The sequence below is a fragment of the Dermatophagoides farinae genome, chromosome 4 (genome assembly GCF_024713945.1).
Source record: "Dermatophagoides farinae isolate YC_2012a chromosome 4, ASM2471394v1, whole genome shotgun sequence".
Taxonomy (NCBI): domain Eukaryota; kingdom Metazoa; phylum Arthropoda; class Arachnida; order Sarcoptiformes; family Pyroglyphidae; genus Dermatophagoides; species Dermatophagoides farinae.
In genome coordinates, this window is record NC_134680.1 from 910,600 (window position 1) to 932,815 (window position 22,216).

Genomic DNA, 22,216 nt, shown 5'->3' on the forward strand with positions numbered 1-22,216 from the left:
TTCTACACCAGTATTGCAACATGGAATGATTTATGTGGCTTTTTGCCGCTGCAAAAATCCTTATAATCTGAAGATTTTTGTTCAGGAAATTTAGGAAAAGATCAACAATGACCACAGTATCTATACCAAAAATATCGCATTTCTTCAACTTTTCGATTAGCAATAATAATTACGCTGTTCGGTGTGCGCAACTTTTTCAACGGTATCAGGTGCAATGCACAAGTGATGGCTGACCCTGCGGTACCAAACCGAAGGCCGGAAGCAACACGCCGTGCATAGAAACCCACCGTCAGGCACGAAGCGTTAAAATAGACACCTTTGGCTGGGTACCAAGCAGGGGGCGGCGCAGCCGCCACACCTGCGGGTATCCAGCTCTATTGACCTCAAGAATTCATACCTTTGGCTGGGTACCAAGCAGGGGGGGCGGCGCAGCCGCCACACCTGCGGGTATCCAGCTATATTGACTGTCAAGAGTCAGCCCCGCAGGGCCAGCCTGGGGCAGGCGCGAAGCGCCTGTACCGGGCTGGTTGAATTTTAAATCTACAGATTTTTGCGCCAATTTTTCTTTTTTTGCAAGTCCAAAAGAATATTTTTATTCAATCAATGGAATAATAATAATTTTATCAAATTAAATCAAATATATATGGAAAGAAACGAAAACAGACAAATTCTTTTAATTCTTCTCCTCAATGTTTTAAATCATCTTCATATAAATCGTTTATTTGGCACGATATTTACCATACGATTTTGCCAATGATTCCAATTCTAAATGAGCAACATCATCTTCTTCATTATTTTTTGCCAATACCAATGCTTCATCAATCCATTGCATTGCATCTGGATATTTTTTCATCGAAATCAATACTTTTGCCATCCACAAATGATTCATTTTCCAATCATGTTTTAATTTATCGGCCATTTTCAATGAATCCAATGCATCATCATATGTTGCTTCAGGTGGTGTACCGAAAAATGCTTTGGCAATTTGTCGTTCCATAAATGAAAGATTGGCCACTTCCCAACACCAACGTCCATACATATGATGCATTAATTGATCATTATTATCAATGGAAACGGCAATATCACGATGTTCTTTGAATTGATGTCCCATTTGAATACGTTCTTTTGTGCTAACATGTGGTGCCATTCGTCCAACGGCAGCACAATACCTTTATTGTGATTTTTTTAAAAAAAATGAGATGAGATGAAAATTTAAATCAGTAGATAAAAAAAAACCATACCATTTATGAACATTCATCGATTTTGGATCCAATTCTACGGCCTTTTTAGCATATTTAAATGCTTCTTCTTCCCATTTTTTTGCTTCAGATTTATTTTTATTTTTCAATTGTAAATCCGATAATATCAAACAAATGACTACTAGACGCCAACATTTTTCGGCATCTGTTTGTCCTTGTTCATTGAAATGTGTCAATAATTTATTATACAATTCCATACGATCAACAGCCGGATTTTCTACATCTTTATCCCAATCGGTTAAATAATCAGCCATTGTGTTTTGTGGATTTGTTTTCGTTGACAAAATAAAAAACAATCCAGAAAGGTTGAAGCGCGAACCAATCCAAAAATGGTAAATCACTATGGAAACAGACGAAGAGAAAAAAAATCGAATTCCAAAAACAAAACAAAACAAAAAAAAAATGAAATTCGAATCAAAGGAAAAACCAGAAAAAAATGGTCATCAATTAAATCAAACAAAAAAAAATAAAATAAAATAAAATAAAATACTAACCAGGAACAGCCAGTAAGCCAACGATCGAATCGAATGATGATGTGTTCAATACAAGAGCAACCACACACACACACACACACAAATGGTGAATGAATGAATAAATCGATCTATTGAAAACAAAAAAAAAACCATGGAAATGATTTGATTATGTATATGGCGTGTGTGTGTGTGTGTGTATGTGGATTTGTTTCGTAACTATTGGTCACCGCCTACAGATCTAAACATCATTATGTTATATGTGGATCGAATCATCAAAAGAGAGAGAGAAAAAAACGATATATTTATCAATGTAGTTAAAAAAAAATTTTTTTTTTTTTTTGGTTTGTTTGTCAATGTTACGATTTGATTGTTGTTGTTGATAATTCAAAATTTGTTGTTGTTGTTGTTGTTGTTGTTGTAGTTGTTGAGTGGAAAATTGAACAGAAATCACTAGGAAAAAAAAGAGATTGAAACAAGGATTTTGTCATGACATGAAACATGACAACAACAACAACAACAACAACAAAAAATTTTTTTTCAAATCGACATACATGAGATTGATTGATAAAGAATGGATTCATGGTACATGTGTGTGTAGTGGTTCGAATTTTTTTTTTCCCAGAAATAACTATATAGCTGCTACTAATACCACTACTACTACTTACTGCTACTACCATGGTGAAATGATAAAAATTTTTTTTTTTTGATTGATTGATTAATTGGTTGATCTTTGATTTTTGATTCTAAGAACGGAACAAAAAAAAATGCCGGGAACATGCATCAATGTACTCCGTAATGTATCGAGTAGAAAGAACAAAAAAAAAATTTTTTTGGAAATTTTGGGGAAATTTTTCGGGAAAACACCAAATTCAATTAAATATCAAATCAAATTAAATTTTTTAACAAAAAAAATAAAAAATTTCTTTCTCTTTCTGATCATCATTTTCAACATTTTTTTTCCCCAATCGATTCATTGAATAGTGGTCAAGCAATGATATTTGTCTGATCGATCATGATGATGATGTCTGTCTGTGTTTTGTTTGTTGGTTTTTTTTTCTATTGGAATCGAATGAGAGGCTAAATGCACACATCACTGGAAAAAAACAATCGATTATTACTAACCAAAAAAAAAAATCGAAAATTTTTTTTTTTTTTTTTTTTGATTGATGGGTCCGTTAATTTTTTTCTTTTTCGCTGGAAATTTTCAATGTGTAAAACACATTATTATTACGACAATTATGTATGATGAATAGAACTGAATCTGGTTAACATGAATGCATGGCATTTAGTTTTGATAGGTCGGTTGGTTTGGTTTTGGTTTTGGTTGGCAACATGCGAATTACATCATCACACAGTGTGTGTATGTGTTGTCTGATCAAGGTTTTTTTTAGATTAATTTTTTTTTCGTTTTCTTTGATTGCAATCGATGCATAACGATATAAAATAAAAAAAATGCACATACATGCATTTTCACAACCTGAAAATCATAATTTGGCCACAAAAAAAAAACAACAAACAAACAGACAAAAATTCAAGGTAAATCACATACCAATAAAAAAAATGAAACAAAACAAAGATTAAATCAGGTCAAATATTTTTGTCGTTTTAGCGTGAAACAAACAAACAAACAAACAAACAAAAACATTCCGAATCCACAAGTTTTTCTTTGATTGAATGAATGAATGAATGAATCATGGATATATATACATTGAAATGAAAATGAAAATATGAAAATATGAAACAGCATGTAACAAAATTTTTTTGTTGTTGAAATATGTTTGATGATGATTATCAAGATAAATGATTTTTTTTCCAGTAGTAGTAGTGGTGGTGGTGAAATATTAAAAAAAAACAAAAAAATGTCAGTTGTTTGAACCCAGTCAAGGTTATGGTTTTTTTTTTCATTTTTTTTTCTCTCTCTCTCTCTCTCTCTCTCTCTCTCTCTGTCTGTCTGTCAGTCTGCCTGTCTATATCTCTCTTTATACATCATCAATTATTTAATAGATTAAATGATCAATGGATGACCACAAGCTTGACCATGTATTAATCACATGTATCCTTTTTTTTCTCCTTGTTTTTTTTTCCTTCTCTCAACATATTTCTCTTTTCAGTATTTTTTTTTTTCGCTTCTTGCTGGATACATATATTGTGTAATTTGGATTTTTGATTCGAAGATTTAAAAAAACGAAAGGAGCAAGAGAGAGAGAGAGAGAATCATCTAATTGACCGATGTAAAATGGATTTTTTTTTGTTTCAATTAAAATTTGAAAATTTTTTTTAAAATTACTTTTTTTTCTTGCTTCAAATTCTCCATTTCCATCAAGAATTCACTAATTGAACAGACAAACAAAAAAAAATTCTTGATTTGATTGAACTGGTTAACAATTTTTTTTATTTTTTATTTATTTTTTTTTTTTTTGACAGAACAGAATATTCATTTCATTTGAAATTCTTTTCCCCAGTCTCTCTTTCTTTCTCTCAACACCGACAGACAGACAGAGATCATTATGATTCTTGTTAGTTGATTAAATGAATGAATGAATGAATAAATTTTCGACTTTTGTTCAAAAATAAACACTGCAATGATGATTAGATTTCAATCGTTTCAATTCTATGAAATTCTAAATGAAATGCCATTTTTTTTCAATATTTTCCATTTTGTTTCATAATTTCAATGATGATGGATTCCATCACTTAATCCAGTATCATCATCACCATCACCACCACCACTACCATCACCACTTCTCCACACACACACACAAAATTTAAAATTATCTAGCATCAATTCAATGGCGTCGACTCATGTATTCAAAAAAAAAAAAAAAAAAAATCAAATTCTTCTTTGCTACTGCAGTCATGATAATAATGGCCAGAATAACCAGATAAACGATGCTGATTTTTGTTATCAAACAAATTTGAAATCTAGTGGTCATTTTCAAATATCGGTAGTGGTTCATTGTCGGTCGTATTGGTGCTGCTGGTGGTGGTGGTGGTGGTAATGTTTCAACAAAAAAAAACGCCTACCCTTTAACCATTTAGTATTTAGAATAAAATGATCATTTCTTTACGCATAAAGAATTCATTTGTATTCATTCATTCATAGAATTCTTAAATGTTCACAGATCAACAACAATAGAAGTACCTTAACTTAATAAGAAAACATCACCAGTGGACAGAATACGGAATTTTTTTTTAAAAAATGATGCAATAACAACCACAAAAAAATTGGATTCTATAACAAAAGAAAGAAAGAATGAAAAAAACTGATTCCAATTCTGATTAATTCATTTTGCTTCAATTTTGGATCAATATGGATCATTATATTATTATAATCACCAGAAACATTAAACTTTATTCTTTTGTTGTTGTTGTTGTTTGGCGAGAACAAAATTCTCGCCATTCTATTCTTTGATGGGTGATGTGTATGTGAGATTAATTCAATGAAACTTTTATTCGTTCATTGGTCCATACGTTACTATACAGACCGTATTGGATTTTATATATATAGATATATAATATGACTATACCGCCTCGCCAATATCCAAAAGGATGTTACTCTTTTTCATTTTCATCATCATTTTTGTTGGTGAAAAAAAAACCATCATCAACAACAACAACAACAACAACAACATGACCATTTTCATCAGAAAAAAACACATCCAGACATGAATGATATATAATAATAGTATTCCAGAAACCAAACCAAAACGAATCTAAACGTTTTGTTGAATATAGTTATTCGGGATGCATATACAGAATATTTTTCTTATGGTTTCCACTTCCTTTTTCATGATTCTTCTATCGGTTCATGTGTGTGTGTGTGTGGGTGCATGGTTCACCAACACACACACACACACACACACACACATCATTCATTCAATATTAAACTCGATTTTTGTTCTTTTTTTTTTTTTTTTTTTTTTTTGATTCAGAATTTTTCTTTATCGAAGCGGTTTTTATATTGATGTTTTCGTTGTTGTTTTTATGATGAATTTTTTTTTCTTCTTCTTCTTCTCTCAATAGAATCTTCTAGCATCCACTATAGTATTCAGGATCAGTAAAACAACAACAACAACAACAACACAGACATTGAAAACCAAACCAAACCAAACCGATTATCAACATCAACATTAACATTATATACCAGAATTCTTCTTTGGCTCTTTTTTCTTCTTCTTCTTTTTTTTTTGATTCTGGTTATTTTTTTTCTTTCTTCTTCTGGATTCTTGCTCTCTGTATCCGTATATATATGTGTGTGTGTATGTTATTTGTATATAATGGATAAAGTATAATGAAAAGATGTTTGTTTAACTCTCTCTCTCTCTCTCTCTCTCTCTCTCTCTAGTTATTCTTGATGTCTGTGTCTATGTAATTTTATCTTCTGTATGTTTTTTCCTCTACTCTCACTCTCTCACTCTCTCTCTCTCTCTTTGTCTTCATGTATCAATGTTAATAATTTTTTTTTGGACTCTCAACACACACACACAGAATATTGAAAGAATTTTTTTTTAACTATGAAGAAAAAACAAATTGAAATTATTTCCATAAATTGATCAAATGTAAACCGACCACCAACCAACCAGCCAACCAATCAAGCATTGATTATCATCATCATAATATAATTGATCATCATCGATCATCATAATCATCATCATCATCATTTTTTTTATATATATACAGTGAAAATATTTTCAAATCAAAAAAAAAAAAAAAATTTCTTTCATTCATTTTTTTTTTTTTTTTTTTGGTGTTGAATAAATAAATTTCCGGGAATAATTCTCAATCATCATCATCATTGAATTTTCTTTTTTTTTTTCTTGTTTATTTCACATTGACAAATTGATGATCACACACACACACACACACACACACACACACACACACACGGAACTGTTTTGTCTGTATATGGGTGTGTCTAAATGTTGATTTTTTTTTACTATTAAAATTTTACAAATCATCATCATCATCATCATTATTATCGGCAGTGATGAAAGTGGTGATTATTATCAATTAAACTTTAATAATTATTTGTTTTTTTTTATTCATTTCATTCATCAAATACAAACATCATCATTAGATCTTTGATGTTTTGTAAGTTCATGTGTGTGTGTGTAAAATTTTGTGTTTAAACCACCATCACCACCAACCACAATGATTAAACGTAAATCATCACATTCTGGTGGTGGTGGTGTTGGTGGTGAAAGCAATGGTGATGATACACATAATAATGATAAAAACAACAATAAAGAAGAAGAAAAAGAAGAAGAAGATGATGATGATGAAAATGATTGTCTTTCACATTCAATTCCATTACCAATACAAACATTTTTATGGCGACAGACAAGGTATGATAACGAAAAAAAAAAAAAAAAAAATTTTTTCTTTCTTCAATAATGAAAAAAAAATTTTTTTATTAGTCCATTCATAAGGCCAAAAATCAGTAAATTACAAGATGCTGCCGCAATGGAACAACGTGAAGCATGTAAATTATTTGAAAAAGTTCTTGTACAAAATATTCGTTTCGGTCTTTCACCAAGTCTAACAAAAGCTATTGCCAGTGTTAGCAGGTAAGTATTTTAATTTTAAATTTTGATGAATGAATTTCAATTTTAAATTTTTGATTCATTTAATTTAACAAATGACAAGATGGCGGCTCATTGTATCGGCTTTACCACATGTGATGCATTGTTGTTCAACATTATTATATATACGTAGAAAAAATTCATTTGATAAATTATCAGCATCAGAAACAAAATTATTATATACATTACATTGGATATTATTGGATGCAGCTGAAGAATGTGCTGATGAAGAAAATGAACATGGTATAAATCGTCCACAAGAACATTATATACTTCCAGTGACAACCATACAGACATTTGTCTATTTATTTGCACCATTAATACCTCATTTAAAGCAATCAGATTTTTTAACATCATTTCGTCTTGAAAATGGTTATAAAATATGGATACCATTATTCAATTATTGTCATCCAGAGTAAGTGTTTTTTTTTGTTTGTTTGTTTGTTTGTATTATAACAACAAATATATTTAAACTGACGATCATTCCATTTATTTTTTTCCCCCCAATCAAGAATACCAAGTTTTCTTGCACATGCAAAACAAAATACATTTTCATTATCAAGAAATATGGAAAAAAAATTACCAATTCCAAAATTTGGTGATGTATTCATTGGTTCATCAACCCAGTTGGATAAATCTGCAATTAATGTTATTGATGATGGTGGTGATAAAAAATCGACGACGATGATGATGATGATGAACACTGAACGTAAAGATTCACATGATATATTTAATTTTGGTTCACCACAACCATCAGATAGTTCACCATTACATATGATGAATGGACATGATCCACTTTCAATTCCACAACAGCAACAACAACAACAACAATCATCATCATCATCATCGACAACAACAACAACAAAAACACAAGAATTAAAGAAAAAATATGAATATCAAAAAAAAGATTTAGCCGAACCATCAATGGCTACATATTTAGATGTAGCTGTATTACGTTGTCTATTCACATCACAATGGATCGAAGATGGTATTGATTGGGCATTAAATTTTCTTTATTATCGTTTGGAATGTATTGAAAAAAGCCGCCAAAATCAGCAACAATTTTTTCGTACACGATCATATTCATTACCAGTACCAAAACGTCGTTATCGTGATTCAACAATGTTTGCCACTGCTGCTGCTAGTAGTGGTGGTGGTGGTTTGACCAACGATTCCAAACGAAACCGTCCAAATGATGATCAACAACATCAAGAATTGAATAAAGATTCTAAATTGAAAACATTTCGTGATGTACGTCGTTCATCATTTTCCGGACTTCCAGGTTTGTTTATTTGTTTCATTCATGAATTTTTGAATTGAAATTTTCAATTTCAAATTTTTTTTTGACAAAAGGACTGTCAGGATTTCAGGCTTTAATAAGCAGTACTACATCAAGTGCCTCATTTGGCAGACATGGAAGTGAAAAAGTTAAACATAAAAAATCTAAAAAACAACAACAACAACAACAACAGAATCAAAATCAAACGACATCTACTGTTGATTGTCAACAACAACAACAACAACAACAACAATCGAACACAATATCATCAACATCATCGAAAATTTATCATAAAACCATCAATAATGCTATAAGTAGCCATCATGTGCCATCAAAATCTGATAATAATCAAAGTAATAAACAACAACAACATCATCATGGTCATCATAAATCGAAAAATTCAACCACTAAAACAGCTAAACAGACAATCCGTGATGTTGTAATGTCAAAACATTTACATTATCATTATCATGGTCGTGGTCATGGCCATCAACAATCATCAAAATCATCAACATCCGTAAGTGAAGTTGTAAATGATCAACAACAACAACAGCGACCAACATCGGCAAATAGTTTTAAAAAACGAAAAATTTCACTTTCAACTGAACATCGTTTAATTGATCGTAATGATTTTAAAGGAAAATCAATGCCAACATTACATCTAATCGATGATGAAAATCAACCAATCAATTTTAATGATGAATATTATGATTATGATGATGATGAAAAATATCCAGCCATCTATTTATCACCGGAAACAGCTCGAACACCAAGTCGTACATCATTAACTGAAATCGGTGGTGGTATATCCACCACAAATGATACACAATTGTTAAATGCACAATCCAACAACACAAATCAACAATCAACATCGAATGTACCAATGTTTCCAATAATAACGATCACTGAACATTCACCGGTTTCATCGATAAAATTTTTTCACAATAATAACAATCAAAATCGTTTGATTGATGATAATATCGGCGATGGTGGTGGTGGTGGTGGTGCTGGTAGTGATATCGATGATCATGATGATGATGATCAATTATCTATACGACGACGAAAATCATCTTCATCAACATCAAAATATAAATTCTATATTGCTGATGATGATGATGATGATTATAATAATAATCAACAACAACAACAACAACAACAAAATGAAATGTTTTATTCAAGTGCCTATTATTCCGGTGGTAGGAGTGGTGGCGGTAGATCGGCAACATTATTATTACGCTGTAAAAGTGATGGACAAATTGATTATACAATTGAAACAAGTGGTGAATCACTTGCATCAATTAATTATGTTAATAAAAATGGACAATTAAGCCTAGTGATCGTGTTGAAAGCTATACATTCGATTACATTAAAAGATTCTGTATGCACAATGCGTGTATGCAAAATTATACATAAAATTATAAACAAATTAATGAGCTTTAAATTGATCTCCAAACGTATTGGTAGTATTTATATTGGTAAGTTGATTGATGTGTTTTGCTTATTTGTTTTATTTGTTAACTTTCTGTTTTTTTTTTTTGCTCAAACAAAATAGCCAAAAAATTCAAAACATTCAAACCGAATTGTGAAAATCCTGAATTATCTGTACATCATTTATTCATGGATACATTGTTTCGTATTATTAAACAATTAGGATGTTCACGTGGTTGTGGTGAAGGTCGACGAGAAATGGAAGCAATTCGTTTAAAAGAAAATGTAATGAAAACATTAAAATCATTATATGATATTTCCGAATTATTATTTTTACAATATTGTGAAATGTTGGTCACATCACATCCTATTCAAGAGATTATGGATATTTTCCATGCATTTTTTGGTTTCTGTTCCGAAGGTACCACCACCGCTACCACCACCGCATCAACAAATGTTCAACAACAACAACAACCACCACAAACACAACATTTGACAACATTTTCAATAAAAAAATCTTTACCTGGTACTGGTATAACCAGTACTGGTACACAATTGAAAAATGGTTATTTTAATAATTTTGGTGCCGGATTTCCAACCAATGATTCATCATCATCATCTAAACGTAATTATTGATGATTAATGTAAAAATAGAATTTATATTCATTCTTTTTTTTTACATCTGATTTTTCAGTTAAACTTGAAGTCGATACGATAATCGTTAAATATACGTTTAAACCATTCATAAGTCGTTTGGTTTTTGTACAAAAAGAATTAAAAGTTCAAGAAAACATGTCACTCTATTGTGAAATTCGACAATTCATATCCTATGTTCGTGAATATCATGGTGGAATATTTCGTAATGTAAGTTTTGTAATTCATTTACTTTTTCATTGGTTCATCTTGTTTTTTTTTATAATTGAAAAGGCTGCTCTAAGTGGTCTACTAGAAAGTACAAAATTCGTATTACAAAATGATCGTTTATGGATATCAAAAATGGCATTAAAAGATTTAGCCGATCCACAACAACGATCAACAAACAATGATTCAAATATTCAAAGTAAAGATGATCAAACAACAGTTCAACAACAACAACAACCACCACCACCACCGCCGCCATTATCATCATCATCATCAACAACATCAAGAATTGCAAAACATAAAAAATGGGGTGCAAATCGATCAAAATCAACATTAATTGTTGAATATAATAATTCGGATTCTATATCACAAGAATTAATATCACCAATATTTCCACCAATAGTTGCTCAACAACAACAACAACAATCATCATCTAATCAACGTAATCAACAAATGGAATTACAATTAATATCAACCACAACGACAACTGTTTTAACAGGCTCATCATCATTGAATCCGATTCAATCTAAAATGGATTTTTTCGCAATCAATGATCCAATATCACCATCAACAACGACAATGACAACGCAACAATTAACATCAACGGATCATTTTATGATGATGAATAATTCAAATATTAATAATAACAACAATCAAATGAATAATCACAATAATAATATTCAACGTGATTTTGATGGTGGTAACCTTCCAAATTATCTAACTATTGCATCAAATAATGAACAACAACAACAACAACAACAACAACAACAATCACCATTATCAGTTACATTGATGCGTCGTGGTAGTTTTAATAAACAAACTCTTAAAGGTATAATGATCATTCATCATTCATCCTTGACATTGATCAATTTTTCGTTTTATCAATTTTTTTTCATGTAGGATTTTCACCTGCTAATCAATCAGCAAATGCATTTGCCATTACAATAACGGCTGGTAATGCACTGAATCAAAAATCAACATTTTTCAAAGCTCGTAAACAATTTAAAAATGTTTTTGGTGGCAAAAATAAGTTCAAACAAAATAGTTTCGATGATACACCTGATTTATCGAGAAAAAATTCTTTACAAGATATCGACCGTTTGCAACAACAACAACAACAACAAGATGGTGTTGGAATTAATACTACAATGGCTGTAACAACTGGTTCGGGTGGTTCTGGTGGTACCACCGGAATTATGACCACAAATGTGGATATTCCATTGAAAAAATCTCGAACAATTTTATTCGAAATACTCAAAGATGGGATGCTAAAATTTCAATTTCTTTTGGATTCATGTACGCCTGGATCAATTCCAGATGCTCAATTAGTGGCGGCAATGTTGGATCTCAAAGCACCAGTATTGGCAAGAGCAGCTTTTCTACTCGAATGTTGTCATTTTGTTCATCGATGTAATCGGGGACAATGGCCCGGATGGATGAAAATGAATTTCAATTTTTTTAGACCTTCAGGTAAAATCACCTGTTTTATTGGCAGTGTAAATTAAACTTTTTTTTGTTGATCAAATTTGACTATCTAGGTCCAAGACATGGTTCTCAAACAGTAATCAAAAGTCGAGCATCAACTACATTACAAAAACATGCTGGTCGATGTTTTTATCAATGGGCAGAATTATTATCATCACGTTTAGAAGATATTCTACAGAATGATATCGACATGATGCAATCGATTACCGATAGTGATGGAAATCAACAAATTCAACAACAACAGCAACAACAACAACAAGAAGATAATTTTCTATCAATTTCTTGTGTAGATAGCAAAGAAGGCAATTGTCCGTTTGCATTGAAAATTATAGCCTGTCAACTTTTATACGAAATAACAACATATTTACGTGAAACACATCAATATCTATTGACACAAAATTCACGTCGAACATCTATGGTTAATCCAGCGATAGTAGCAGCGGTTGCTTCTGCAAAAGAAAAAAGTTGTATCGAACCACCAAGACCATTGGCAATGCATCAGAATCGTCGTTGGTCGATGGCTTTAAGCACTGGAACTTTTAACAATTCTGCTCATAGTCTAATGTCATTGGCAAATTTTCCGGGTGGTCCAATGCATGTTCTGGAACATATGTTACCACCAAGTGATAGACGTATTAGTTTTGTATTGCACGAAGCCGAAGTGGAAAACGATTCGAATAGTTTGATTGATTCAAATGAAGATATTATACATCATGATAAAAAACGTTTATCACAGGTTGGTCCATCCAGCTTAGTCACCTGGAGTGGTAGCGGTATTGGCCGTAGCGGAAGTGGTCATCATGAAAGTTTTCGTCGTCGTTCAATTAAATTGAAAAAGAATGATAGTGGTAAAAAAAGTACGGCTAAATTACGTTCAGCAACATTGGTTGAAGATGATTATAAATCAATGTTTAAACGTTCAAATTCATTACGTTCAAAACGTAAAGTTAGTGGTGCATCAGAAAAATCCGATACATCTGAAAGATATTCAGGTGAAGAATCACCGGGTTTATTTTCAGAAGAAGGACATAGTTTTGAATCAGCATTGCTTGATAATAATATCGATACGAATGATGTTGATATGGTAGAGAATATTCCATGGCTAAAGATAACAACATTGTTTGCATCGGCAATCAATTTTGAATGTAATCATCATCAAACCTGTACACATAATTGTCATAAAAAAATCATTCAATCAGCATCATTATTAACAAAAGAAGTGCAAAGAATCTATGAAAAAGATGTACAACCATTGTTTGATTTCGATATGATGGCACAAAAATTATTGGATGATAAAGAAGATGTTGCTAAAAAGGAGAAAAAATTAAAGAAAATTCTAATGGGACATGCATCACCATTAAAACGAAAAGCATCCGGACTACAAATGGACAAATATCTTGATCGTGATAGTCATGGACATAGTGTTTATAATAGTCAAACAGGTCTAGCACATTCTGCAATCGATGTTGAATATGGATTCTATGAAAGTGAAGATCCACGGCTAATATTTCATGATGTTCTTAGTTATCGATTGGAAAGTAAACATGAAGAGAATACAACAATGTTGTATATATTGAATCAGGTGAAAAATCCATTCCATTCAATTATATCGATGATGTTGAAAAGTGCATTGATATTGAATCGAAATCAATTTGAATATTTGCTGAATCTTTCATGGAATTTAATATTGGATGAAGATATACAAATATCATCGTCAGCATCTGTCGCTATCATTGTTTGTTCATTAAAATGTCCAGATATTGTTATCAATCTATTGAATCAAGATCTTAATCATCAAAATGTTGATATACGTGTGAATGCAATTAATAAATTCTTAAAAATCTGGTGTAATCGTCATCAATGTTGGCAACGATTAGAAGAAGGTGCACATCTAGTGTTAAAATTGCCACCAGCTGCCATAGAATTTACAATACCATCACCAAGAATTGCACTTGAATGTAAACCAGTGGTAGATCCACCATATATGCCAATCGTAAAAACAAAAGTAGATGAAGTAGCCATTAATCAAGAACCAACTATACAGAAATCATTTGTTGCCGCAACCAAAACACGTCGTAAACAACAGATCGAATTGATTTCAAAAGCATTACAAGATCAAGAAGATAAATTAAGAGAAGAAAGAGAAAATTATCGTTTCAATAGTGTTCCGGTTACATTACAAGCTGCATATGAACCAGTTTTATATCATACAATCGATGATCATGATGATCAAGAGGATGATGTTGAACGAATCCCATTACATCATCTTCAAGTGGCTCAATGTTTTTTTCCATCAAGTTTAACGACAGCTTCATTTTTAATCGTTAATCTATTGGAAGATACACAAATCAATTCAGACGGACAAGCCGTTTATGATGTTGCATACAAAACAATATGGCATTGTCTAAGTGAAGATTCGGCACTTTTTCTTAGAAATTTATTGGAAAAATTAACACGTGAAAAGAAAAATGTTGTCATTCAAACAATTCGACGTTTAATTCGTTTTGTTCCTAGATTGCCTGCACAAGCAGCATTCACACTATACAATTATTTGATTGGTTTCATCATGTATCATGTTCGAACACCAACTGAAGATTCACAATCCATTATAGCTTCTGTAATGTCCATTCTATGGTTAATTGTACCGAATGTTTTTGGTTTATTTCTAAAAGATTTGAAACAAATTCTACGAAAAGAACAATGCGATTCTACGATTTTGATCACTGCCAATGTACCAAGTGCTAAAAAAATTATTGTTCATGGTCCAGATCCTGGTTCGATTCCATCACAATTTCCCGTACATGAAGATACACAATTCTCACAGATACTGACGGATAGTTTGGATTTTTTCGGTATTGATGAAACAAAACATAATGAATATTTTCTTGTCGATACAAAAACCAATCAAATACATAATCTAAATGCATTTGTAAGAGATTTTTATTTCTTTAAACGTTCACAATATCCACAAATTTCATTGGTACATATGAATCCAGTTGAAGCTTATGATAAATTTCAACAACAAGCTTTTACATTACAATTTACTGAATTGGGTAAAAGTTTAATGTCATTATCATTGATAAAAACATCTTATATGGGCATACAACGTGTACTATTTTTACATGAAGAATTAATGAAATTGCCATCATTTCCGCGTAAAGCATTGGAAACTAATCTAACATTATATTCCGGGCCAATGGGCCGTGAAGTATTGGGTCTAGATACATTACATAAAATTTCTTGGGTCAAATTGGTTGGCCGAATGTTTGAAGCTACATCAGGATTTTTTGCCGATTCTACGGATATTCATCTATTTTTAAATGTTGTCAATGGAACATTATTATTACATTGTGAAGATGCCACAATATTACGATTATGTATGGCAACATATATTAATGCTGCACATCAATTTAAAAATATATTTGCTACAAATGGATATTTGCTTATTGTACAGACAATCGTACAGATTTATGGTACACATCAAACAAATTCATTGCTATGTCGTACAATTGAATTTGTATTCAAACAATTCTATATTCTTCATTCTAAACCGTTTGTGTTGCAAATGTTTGGCGCTGTTGCACCATTGTTGGATACAGATTCCATCAACAAATATGAATCATCATGTCAGATTTCACCGAAAGCATTTTTTCAATTATTACAATCACTTGGCCAATATACAGCCGATCCATTGGACATTTTAGAATTGGTGGATGCAGAAAAACCATTGAAAGCATTAGATTTTTGTTATCAAATGGATTCCGAAACATTAACCGTATTGGATTCAATTTCATTATGTGTCACTGTTATATCATATGCTCCAGATTCTGAACGTGGCCATCAAATGTTGACTATATTGGATTCAATATTACCATTCCATCTGATGCATATGCAAACATTGACAACGAAAAAAGAAACACCTGGTGGTCCACGTGCTGAACTATCCATGATTCATAACATTTCCGTTTGTATTAAAACTTTGATATACAATTGTGAAGCATTGACCAGGTAATTTTTATCGAATTTTTGTTCTCAAATCAGTCGACCATTAATGTTTTTTTTTATAGAAACTTTACCGGACCACAACGAACATTGGACATCAGAGAAACTAGTGTTAAGAATCTATCTCCACATATTGAAATCGATGAAGATAGCCATTCCAAGTATGATTATTCCATAGTTTTGATTAACTATCGTTAATTCAAAAATTTTTGTTATTTACAACAGATACAATGCAGAAACTTATTATCCACCACGTCATAATCGTGTAGAATTAGATGATGGTGAACTTTGTCGTCTTGAATTTCGAAAACCTCGTGATCTACTTTTGAAGATTGTATCGGAATTTCTAACCAAAAGTACAACTAGATTTGCTGAACTTAGTAAAAAGATTGCTGAAATTCATCAGAAAAATTCTAGCTATGAATTATTAGATGTTAAATGTCATATTCGTTTGGCTGAAATTGCTCATAGTTTGCTCAAATTGGCCCCATACGATCCACAAACAATGGCTTGTAAAGGTTTAGTTCGTTATATGAATGAAATTCTACCAAATTCTGAATGGCGTCAAGAATCAATGCGTCCAGCATTGATTATGGTATTAAGGAGATTGGATAAAACATTTACGAAAATATCGAAAAAATCTGCAATAAAACGAACAACCGATTGGGAAGCAGCACGACGGCTATTAAAAGGTGTTTATTTAACATTCGCTAAACATCCTTATATTGTACATCTACCTCATCTTAAATCATTAATCAACGTTTGTCAAAACATTATTATCGGTGATCAAACTTCGTATTTTCTTTCGGAATCATCATCGGCTGTTTCATCGTGGACAACTGCATTGTCACAGGCACCACCACCAGGTAACGCTAGCTGTATATGATTCGATATACATCTCATGATCTCATGATGTGTATGATTTAATTTTTGACAGGATTTACTTCGGTAGCTGTTCGTTTAATATCACTTCAAATGATACAATTGGGCGATTCACAATCATTGGAAACAATTTGTAGTGGTGCATTTTCATCACCAGAAAAAAGTGAAATCTATCTAATGAATATGATATATCCAATGTGCATACGTACAACAAGTGGAATGAAAGATACACCAAAATTTCGTCTTTGTGATATTAATTTTGTTTTAAGTGTCATATTGAATATTTTGAAACCGGCAAATTCAAAACCAACAAAAGGAAGTGATTCATCACAAGTTGGTGCACAATTGAAACAATTTTCTCTTCAACAGATTGGTTTTTTAGGTTAGTGAAAACAGATTGTTGTTTGATTATTTTCATTTTTAATAAATCAATTTTTGTCTTTAGGATTGAAAATTTTAATCATTTGTTTTGAAAAACAATTAAACACCGAATGGTATCATATTGCCAAATGTATTCGTGATTTAGCCGACAAACCACATTTGATTGGTTCGACATTCTGGAATTTTATCGATTTCATTTCCACTTATCGCACGCCATTATTTGTATTGATGTTACCATATATTAAATGCAAATATTTACTCAAAAGTTGTGAGAATGGAATCGAAAAAGCATATCAATTAAGGATACAGGAAAAATTGAATGGAAGTGGATTACCATTCAATAGATCAAAAGGTAATCTTTATGTTTCATTAGTGAATGAAATGAAATCATTACGTGAAGATATTATTCGCCGTAAAAATAATCCCAATATTGATGAACGAAGTAAATCGATAGTACAGGAACAGAATAGTGCTAGTGATAAACAGGAAAACAGTGGCCATCGATTAAGTTTTGCATTCTCACAGCTAGCGGCAAGTGCCTCCAAATTATCCAATATTAGTTCAACGATACAACCAAATACAGCTGCAACAGTCGTTGGTCAACAACAACAATCACATGGATCACAACAATCTTCATATGGTGAACAATCACTGAATTCACCAACAACTTCAATCAAACCAAGAGTTTTACGTGGATTAAGTTTTCGATTGAGTTCTGATTCACGACGTTTAGCTCAACGAGGTTTAAGCGTTAAATTAGCTTCAAATCAATCGGATAAAAGGATGTTTGCTCGTCGTACCAGTTATCCTGATCATCCAGATGTTGATGAATGTGGTAAGTCAATCGATAATCAATACCAACATGACTGTAATAAAAAGATTTTTCAATTTCAACAGGTGATTTCAAACATCCATCAGGTTCTGAACCAAAACTTTTTCGAAAAATGACATTAAGTTCTAGAGCAAGTAAAGCACATAAATCATCCATTTCTTCCAGTGGTGAAGCATTAACCGAGAATGTTCCACCTCCGAATTCAACATCATCATCAACAATGAATATGCCAATCCGTAAGGAAACGTCATTCACCCTGACAACAACCAATAAGGAAGAAATCAAACAACAACAACGACTACAGCGACAACAACAACAGCAACAGCAACAACAACAAAAATCATCGACAAGAAAATCATTTCGTTTCAAAAATCGTAGCTCAATATCATCGGAAGAACATTCATCATCGACAACAAAATCGATAGAAAATTCTGTATCCGATTTACATAATAATGATTATAACACACAACAGATAACAAAACCAACATCAATATTAAAATCATCATTGAAATCATCATCATCATGTGATAATGAACAATCCAATATTCAACAACAACAACAACAACAACAATATCAACAATTGTTAACAAAATCATCATCGGCCGATCAAACATTACCGATTACAAAGATCAATTCGCTTGTTCTACAACAACAATACTCAATCAATAACTGTGATCATCATCATCATCATCCGCCTACTCTTCCATCAGCAACGATATTATCAATTCAAAATCAACAACAATCAAAAGGAAATATGGTACCAATTGTTGTTGGACAATTACCATTGAAAACATCAATGATTGAAATGAATAATAATCAAACTATAACATCATCATCATCATCACCGATGATGACATTGACAACTACAACAGCTACATTTTCTACATCAACAAATGCCACATCGATGACGATGATGATGTCGCCGATACGTACAACATCGGCAACACCAACCGGTAATAATAATCATCATCAATCATCAACAGCCACAATTGGTTCACAACAAATTATATCAACAATTGATAATAATCTGGATAATACACAAACGATGATGATGAACGCCACCATGACGACAAATGGTGGTCATACAAATCAATTGGCATCATCATCAACAACAACAACAACAACAACCACAACATCGACGACAACGGCAATACCGTTTGAAACATCAATACAGGCATCATTACCATTTGCTGATGAAGAAACTTGAATTTTTTTTTCTTCAATTAAATCAAACTAGTTACCCTTATTACCATCACAAGTTAAACTTGGTTTTAACAAAAAAAAAAAACTAATGAGGAAATGAAGAAACTAAAAATCTCTGCTTCGAGGGGCTCGATTTGGTTTGGATATCAAACATACAAAACAAACAAAATCACATATAATAGTGAGATTCATTTCATTTTCAAAAAAAAAAATCGGATATTTATCATCATCATCATCATCATTATCATTAATCAAAACCAAAAAAAAAAAGATTCTAGAATTTTTATTTTAATCAAATCTTACTTTTTTTTTGAATTTCATCATCATCAAATTTTTGTTTTTTTTTTGTTATCCACTTCTTGATCAACATTATATATCATCATCGATATCATGGTTATTTTTTTTTGCGTCACACCATATCGCGCGTGTGTGTGTGTGTGTGACAGCAATATTTTTTATTTTATCACAAATAATCATCACATATGAAGAAAAATATTCCGTTAAACATGATTGAAAACAAAATTCATGAAAATTTTACAAATGTTGGCCTTTTTTTATTTCCATCATCACCATCACCATCATTGATCATTGATCATTGATCATTGATCAAACAACATTCAAATCAGATTATTGGAAAAAAAAGGAAATGATGAAATCTAAGATCATCATCATCATCATTTATGAAAAAAAAAAAATTATTATTCAATATCAAACAATGATATATAAATTATAAATCCAAAATTATTATTATTATTATCATTATCATCATTATTGATGTTATCGATTATTATATTATTATTAATGTCCAAATTCAAATCAATTCTCGCTCTCATCTTTTTTTTTGTCTAACCATAATCATTATCATTATTAAATGATTCGTATTGAAAAAAAATGAATATCGATTTCTTTTCACACGCAAAAAAAAAAATTTATTTTGATCATGAAAATGAACCAAACTCAATAGTGGTATGTTTGAAACACACACACACACACACACACACAGTTATATTTGTCATGTTTTTTTTGAGCGCGAAAATTCTGATACAATTTTGTCATTGTCTTGATCAACTGGTAAATGTGTGTGTGTGTGTGTATGTAGAAGAAGCCACTCAACCGAGCAATCAATTTCAATCTCAAGCTGAGCCATGAAATGTTGTTGTGTGAAGCTGGTGGTGGTGGTGGTGGTGATATCGTATGTATTGAATTCTGGATCAATTTGCATGAATTGAATTGATTTGAATTGAAGAACAACAATTGTTCATGAACACAACAACAACAACAATAACGAGGTACATTCAATTTTTGAACCCATTTATTTCAATTCAATCTATTCATCCATTTAAAAAAAAATGACAATGATTTTTTTTCCAATAAAAATGGTTACTTAAAAAGATTCATGTCAATCTGGGTTTTGATCCAAGTAAACAAAAAAAGAGAAAGAAAAAAATGGTCAAGTTCAATTTTTTTTCCACTAATAATCGTGGGTCCACTCTTCTATTCTGTATTTAGTGACCAAGTGTATATTGGGTACATACACACACACACACAATGGGACCAAATATAACAAGTAAACGTTGGCACTTGTTTGTTTGTCATCAATTATTATTATAGGGGTTTTTTTTTTCTTTCTTTTGCCCGGGCCTAGAAAATCGATATATAATCAGCTTTTAAATATACAAAGTGAAAGTCTAAAAAGAGAGAGAGAGAAAAAAAATGGGGTTTCAAATATATTTAGTCCGATTTTTTTTCGGTCACTCCCCTTTATGAAATTTTTTTTTCATCTGGTAAACGAAAAAAAATTTCCCTCATAACTTTCGCAACAAAAAAATGTTATGTATGTGTGTGTGTGTGTGCACGGAGATATTGAATCAAACACAGAAGTCATCATCATGATCATCATAGAAATGGTAAAAATGGAAACAAAAAATACAGAAACTTTGAAATAGTCAAGGAGAATATCTGAAAGAAATGAAAAATGCTTTAAAGCTTCAATTTTTAGATCTTAATGATGATGATGACCACCGCCGACACTATCATGATGATGGCCATCATCATCATCATCGTTGTTGATATCTATTACGCTACAAGGGCAGCCAACGAAAAAAAAAATCGACACGAGGTGTTTTTCTGTTCAGAACACCATCATCATCATCATCACGATGATGATGATCGTCGTCCTCATTGGATTTTTTTTTTCAATTTTGCAGTATCCAGAAAAGAAATATCGTTTCATTTTTTTAGTTGATTGGATTGTAGGTTCGTTTTCAAGATGATAATTATGATTGAGATGACGATATGAATTGATACACTTAGGTGATGATGAACAAAAAAAAAAAAAGAAGAAACCGAATTTCTCATTTCAAAAACCATGTCGAATTTGATTTTGATATGAATTTTGGATTATGAAATTTATTCATTAGTACGAAAAGATGATAATGATGATGATGATAAAATGTAGATTATTAATAATTTGAAAGTTGAATTTTTTTTTCAAATAAAATTAAATCGAATAATTTCGTGTATGTGTGCATCTGTGTTTTTCATGATGA

At 31.5% G+C, this 22,216-nt stretch overlaps 2 protein-coding genes across 3 annotated transcripts; one reads left to right on the plus strand and one right to left on the minus strand.

The window, feature by feature from the left end:
* Nucleotides 1–559: 559 nt before the first annotated feature.
* Nucleotides 560–3,522, minus strand: LOC124500354 (regulator of microtubule dynamics protein 2-like). 2 transcript variants are annotated; one of them, XM_075730461.1, is made up of 4 exons: nucleotides 3,282–3,522; nucleotides 1,754–1,860; nucleotides 1,242–1,599; nucleotides 560–1,169 (listed from the first exon to the last, which is right to left on the minus strand). In XM_075730461.1, exons 3-4 carry the CDS (start codon nucleotides 1,511–1,513, stop codon nucleotides 719–721), a joined length of 723 nt encoding a protein of 240 aa, XP_075586576.1. In that variant the 5' UTR covers nucleotides 1,514–1,599; nucleotides 1,754–1,860; nucleotides 3,282–3,522; the 3' UTR covers nucleotides 560–718. The 2 variants fall into 2 exon arrangements, with proteins under 2 accessions (XP_075586576.1, XP_075586577.1); XM_075730462.1 differs by having other exon boundaries at nucleotides 2,855–3,399.
* Nucleotides 3,523–6,604: 3,082 nt separating this feature from the next.
* Nucleotides 6,605–20,715, plus strand: unc80 (unc80, NALCN channel complex subunit). The gene is made up of 15 exons (XM_075730563.1): nucleotides 6,605–7,077; nucleotides 7,150–7,299; nucleotides 7,379–7,729; nucleotides 7,827–8,596; nucleotides 8,668–10,068; nucleotides 10,146–10,646; nucleotides 10,716–10,885; nucleotides 10,949–11,711; nucleotides 11,783–12,352; nucleotides 12,421–16,375; nucleotides 16,435–16,530; nucleotides 16,595–17,235; nucleotides 17,307–17,633; nucleotides 17,697–18,467; nucleotides 18,530–20,715. Exons 1-15 carry the CDS (start codon nucleotides 6,884–6,886, stop codon nucleotides 19,669–19,671), a joined length of 11,802 nt encoding a protein of 3,933 aa, XP_075586678.1. The 5' UTR covers nucleotides 6,605–6,883; the 3' UTR covers nucleotides 19,672–20,715.
* The last annotated feature ends 1,501 nt before the right edge of the window (nucleotides 20,716–22,216 follow it).

Bases quoted from the DNA above. Each gene is read 5' to 3' on its own strand.
- LOC124500354 (XM_075730461.1), bottom strand. From the start codon at position 1,513: ATGGCTGATTATTTAACCGATTGGGATAAAGATGTAGAAAATCCGGCT. The intron at 1,170-1,241 runs GTATGGTTTTTT...ATCACAATAAAG, and splicing joins TCGATGAATGTTCATAAATG to GTATTGTGCTGCCGTTGGAC.
- unc80 (XM_075730563.1), top strand. From the start codon at position 6,884: ATGATTAAACGTAAATCATCACATTCTGGTGGTGGTGGTGTTGGTGGT. The intron at 7,078-7,149 runs GTATGATAACGA...TTTTTTTATTAG, and splicing joins TTTTTATGGCGACAGACAAG to TCCATTCATAAGGCCAAAAA. The intron at 7,300-7,378 runs GTAAGTATTTTA...ACAAATGACAAG, and splicing joins GCTATTGCCAGTGTTAGCAG to ATGGCGGCTCATTGTATCGG.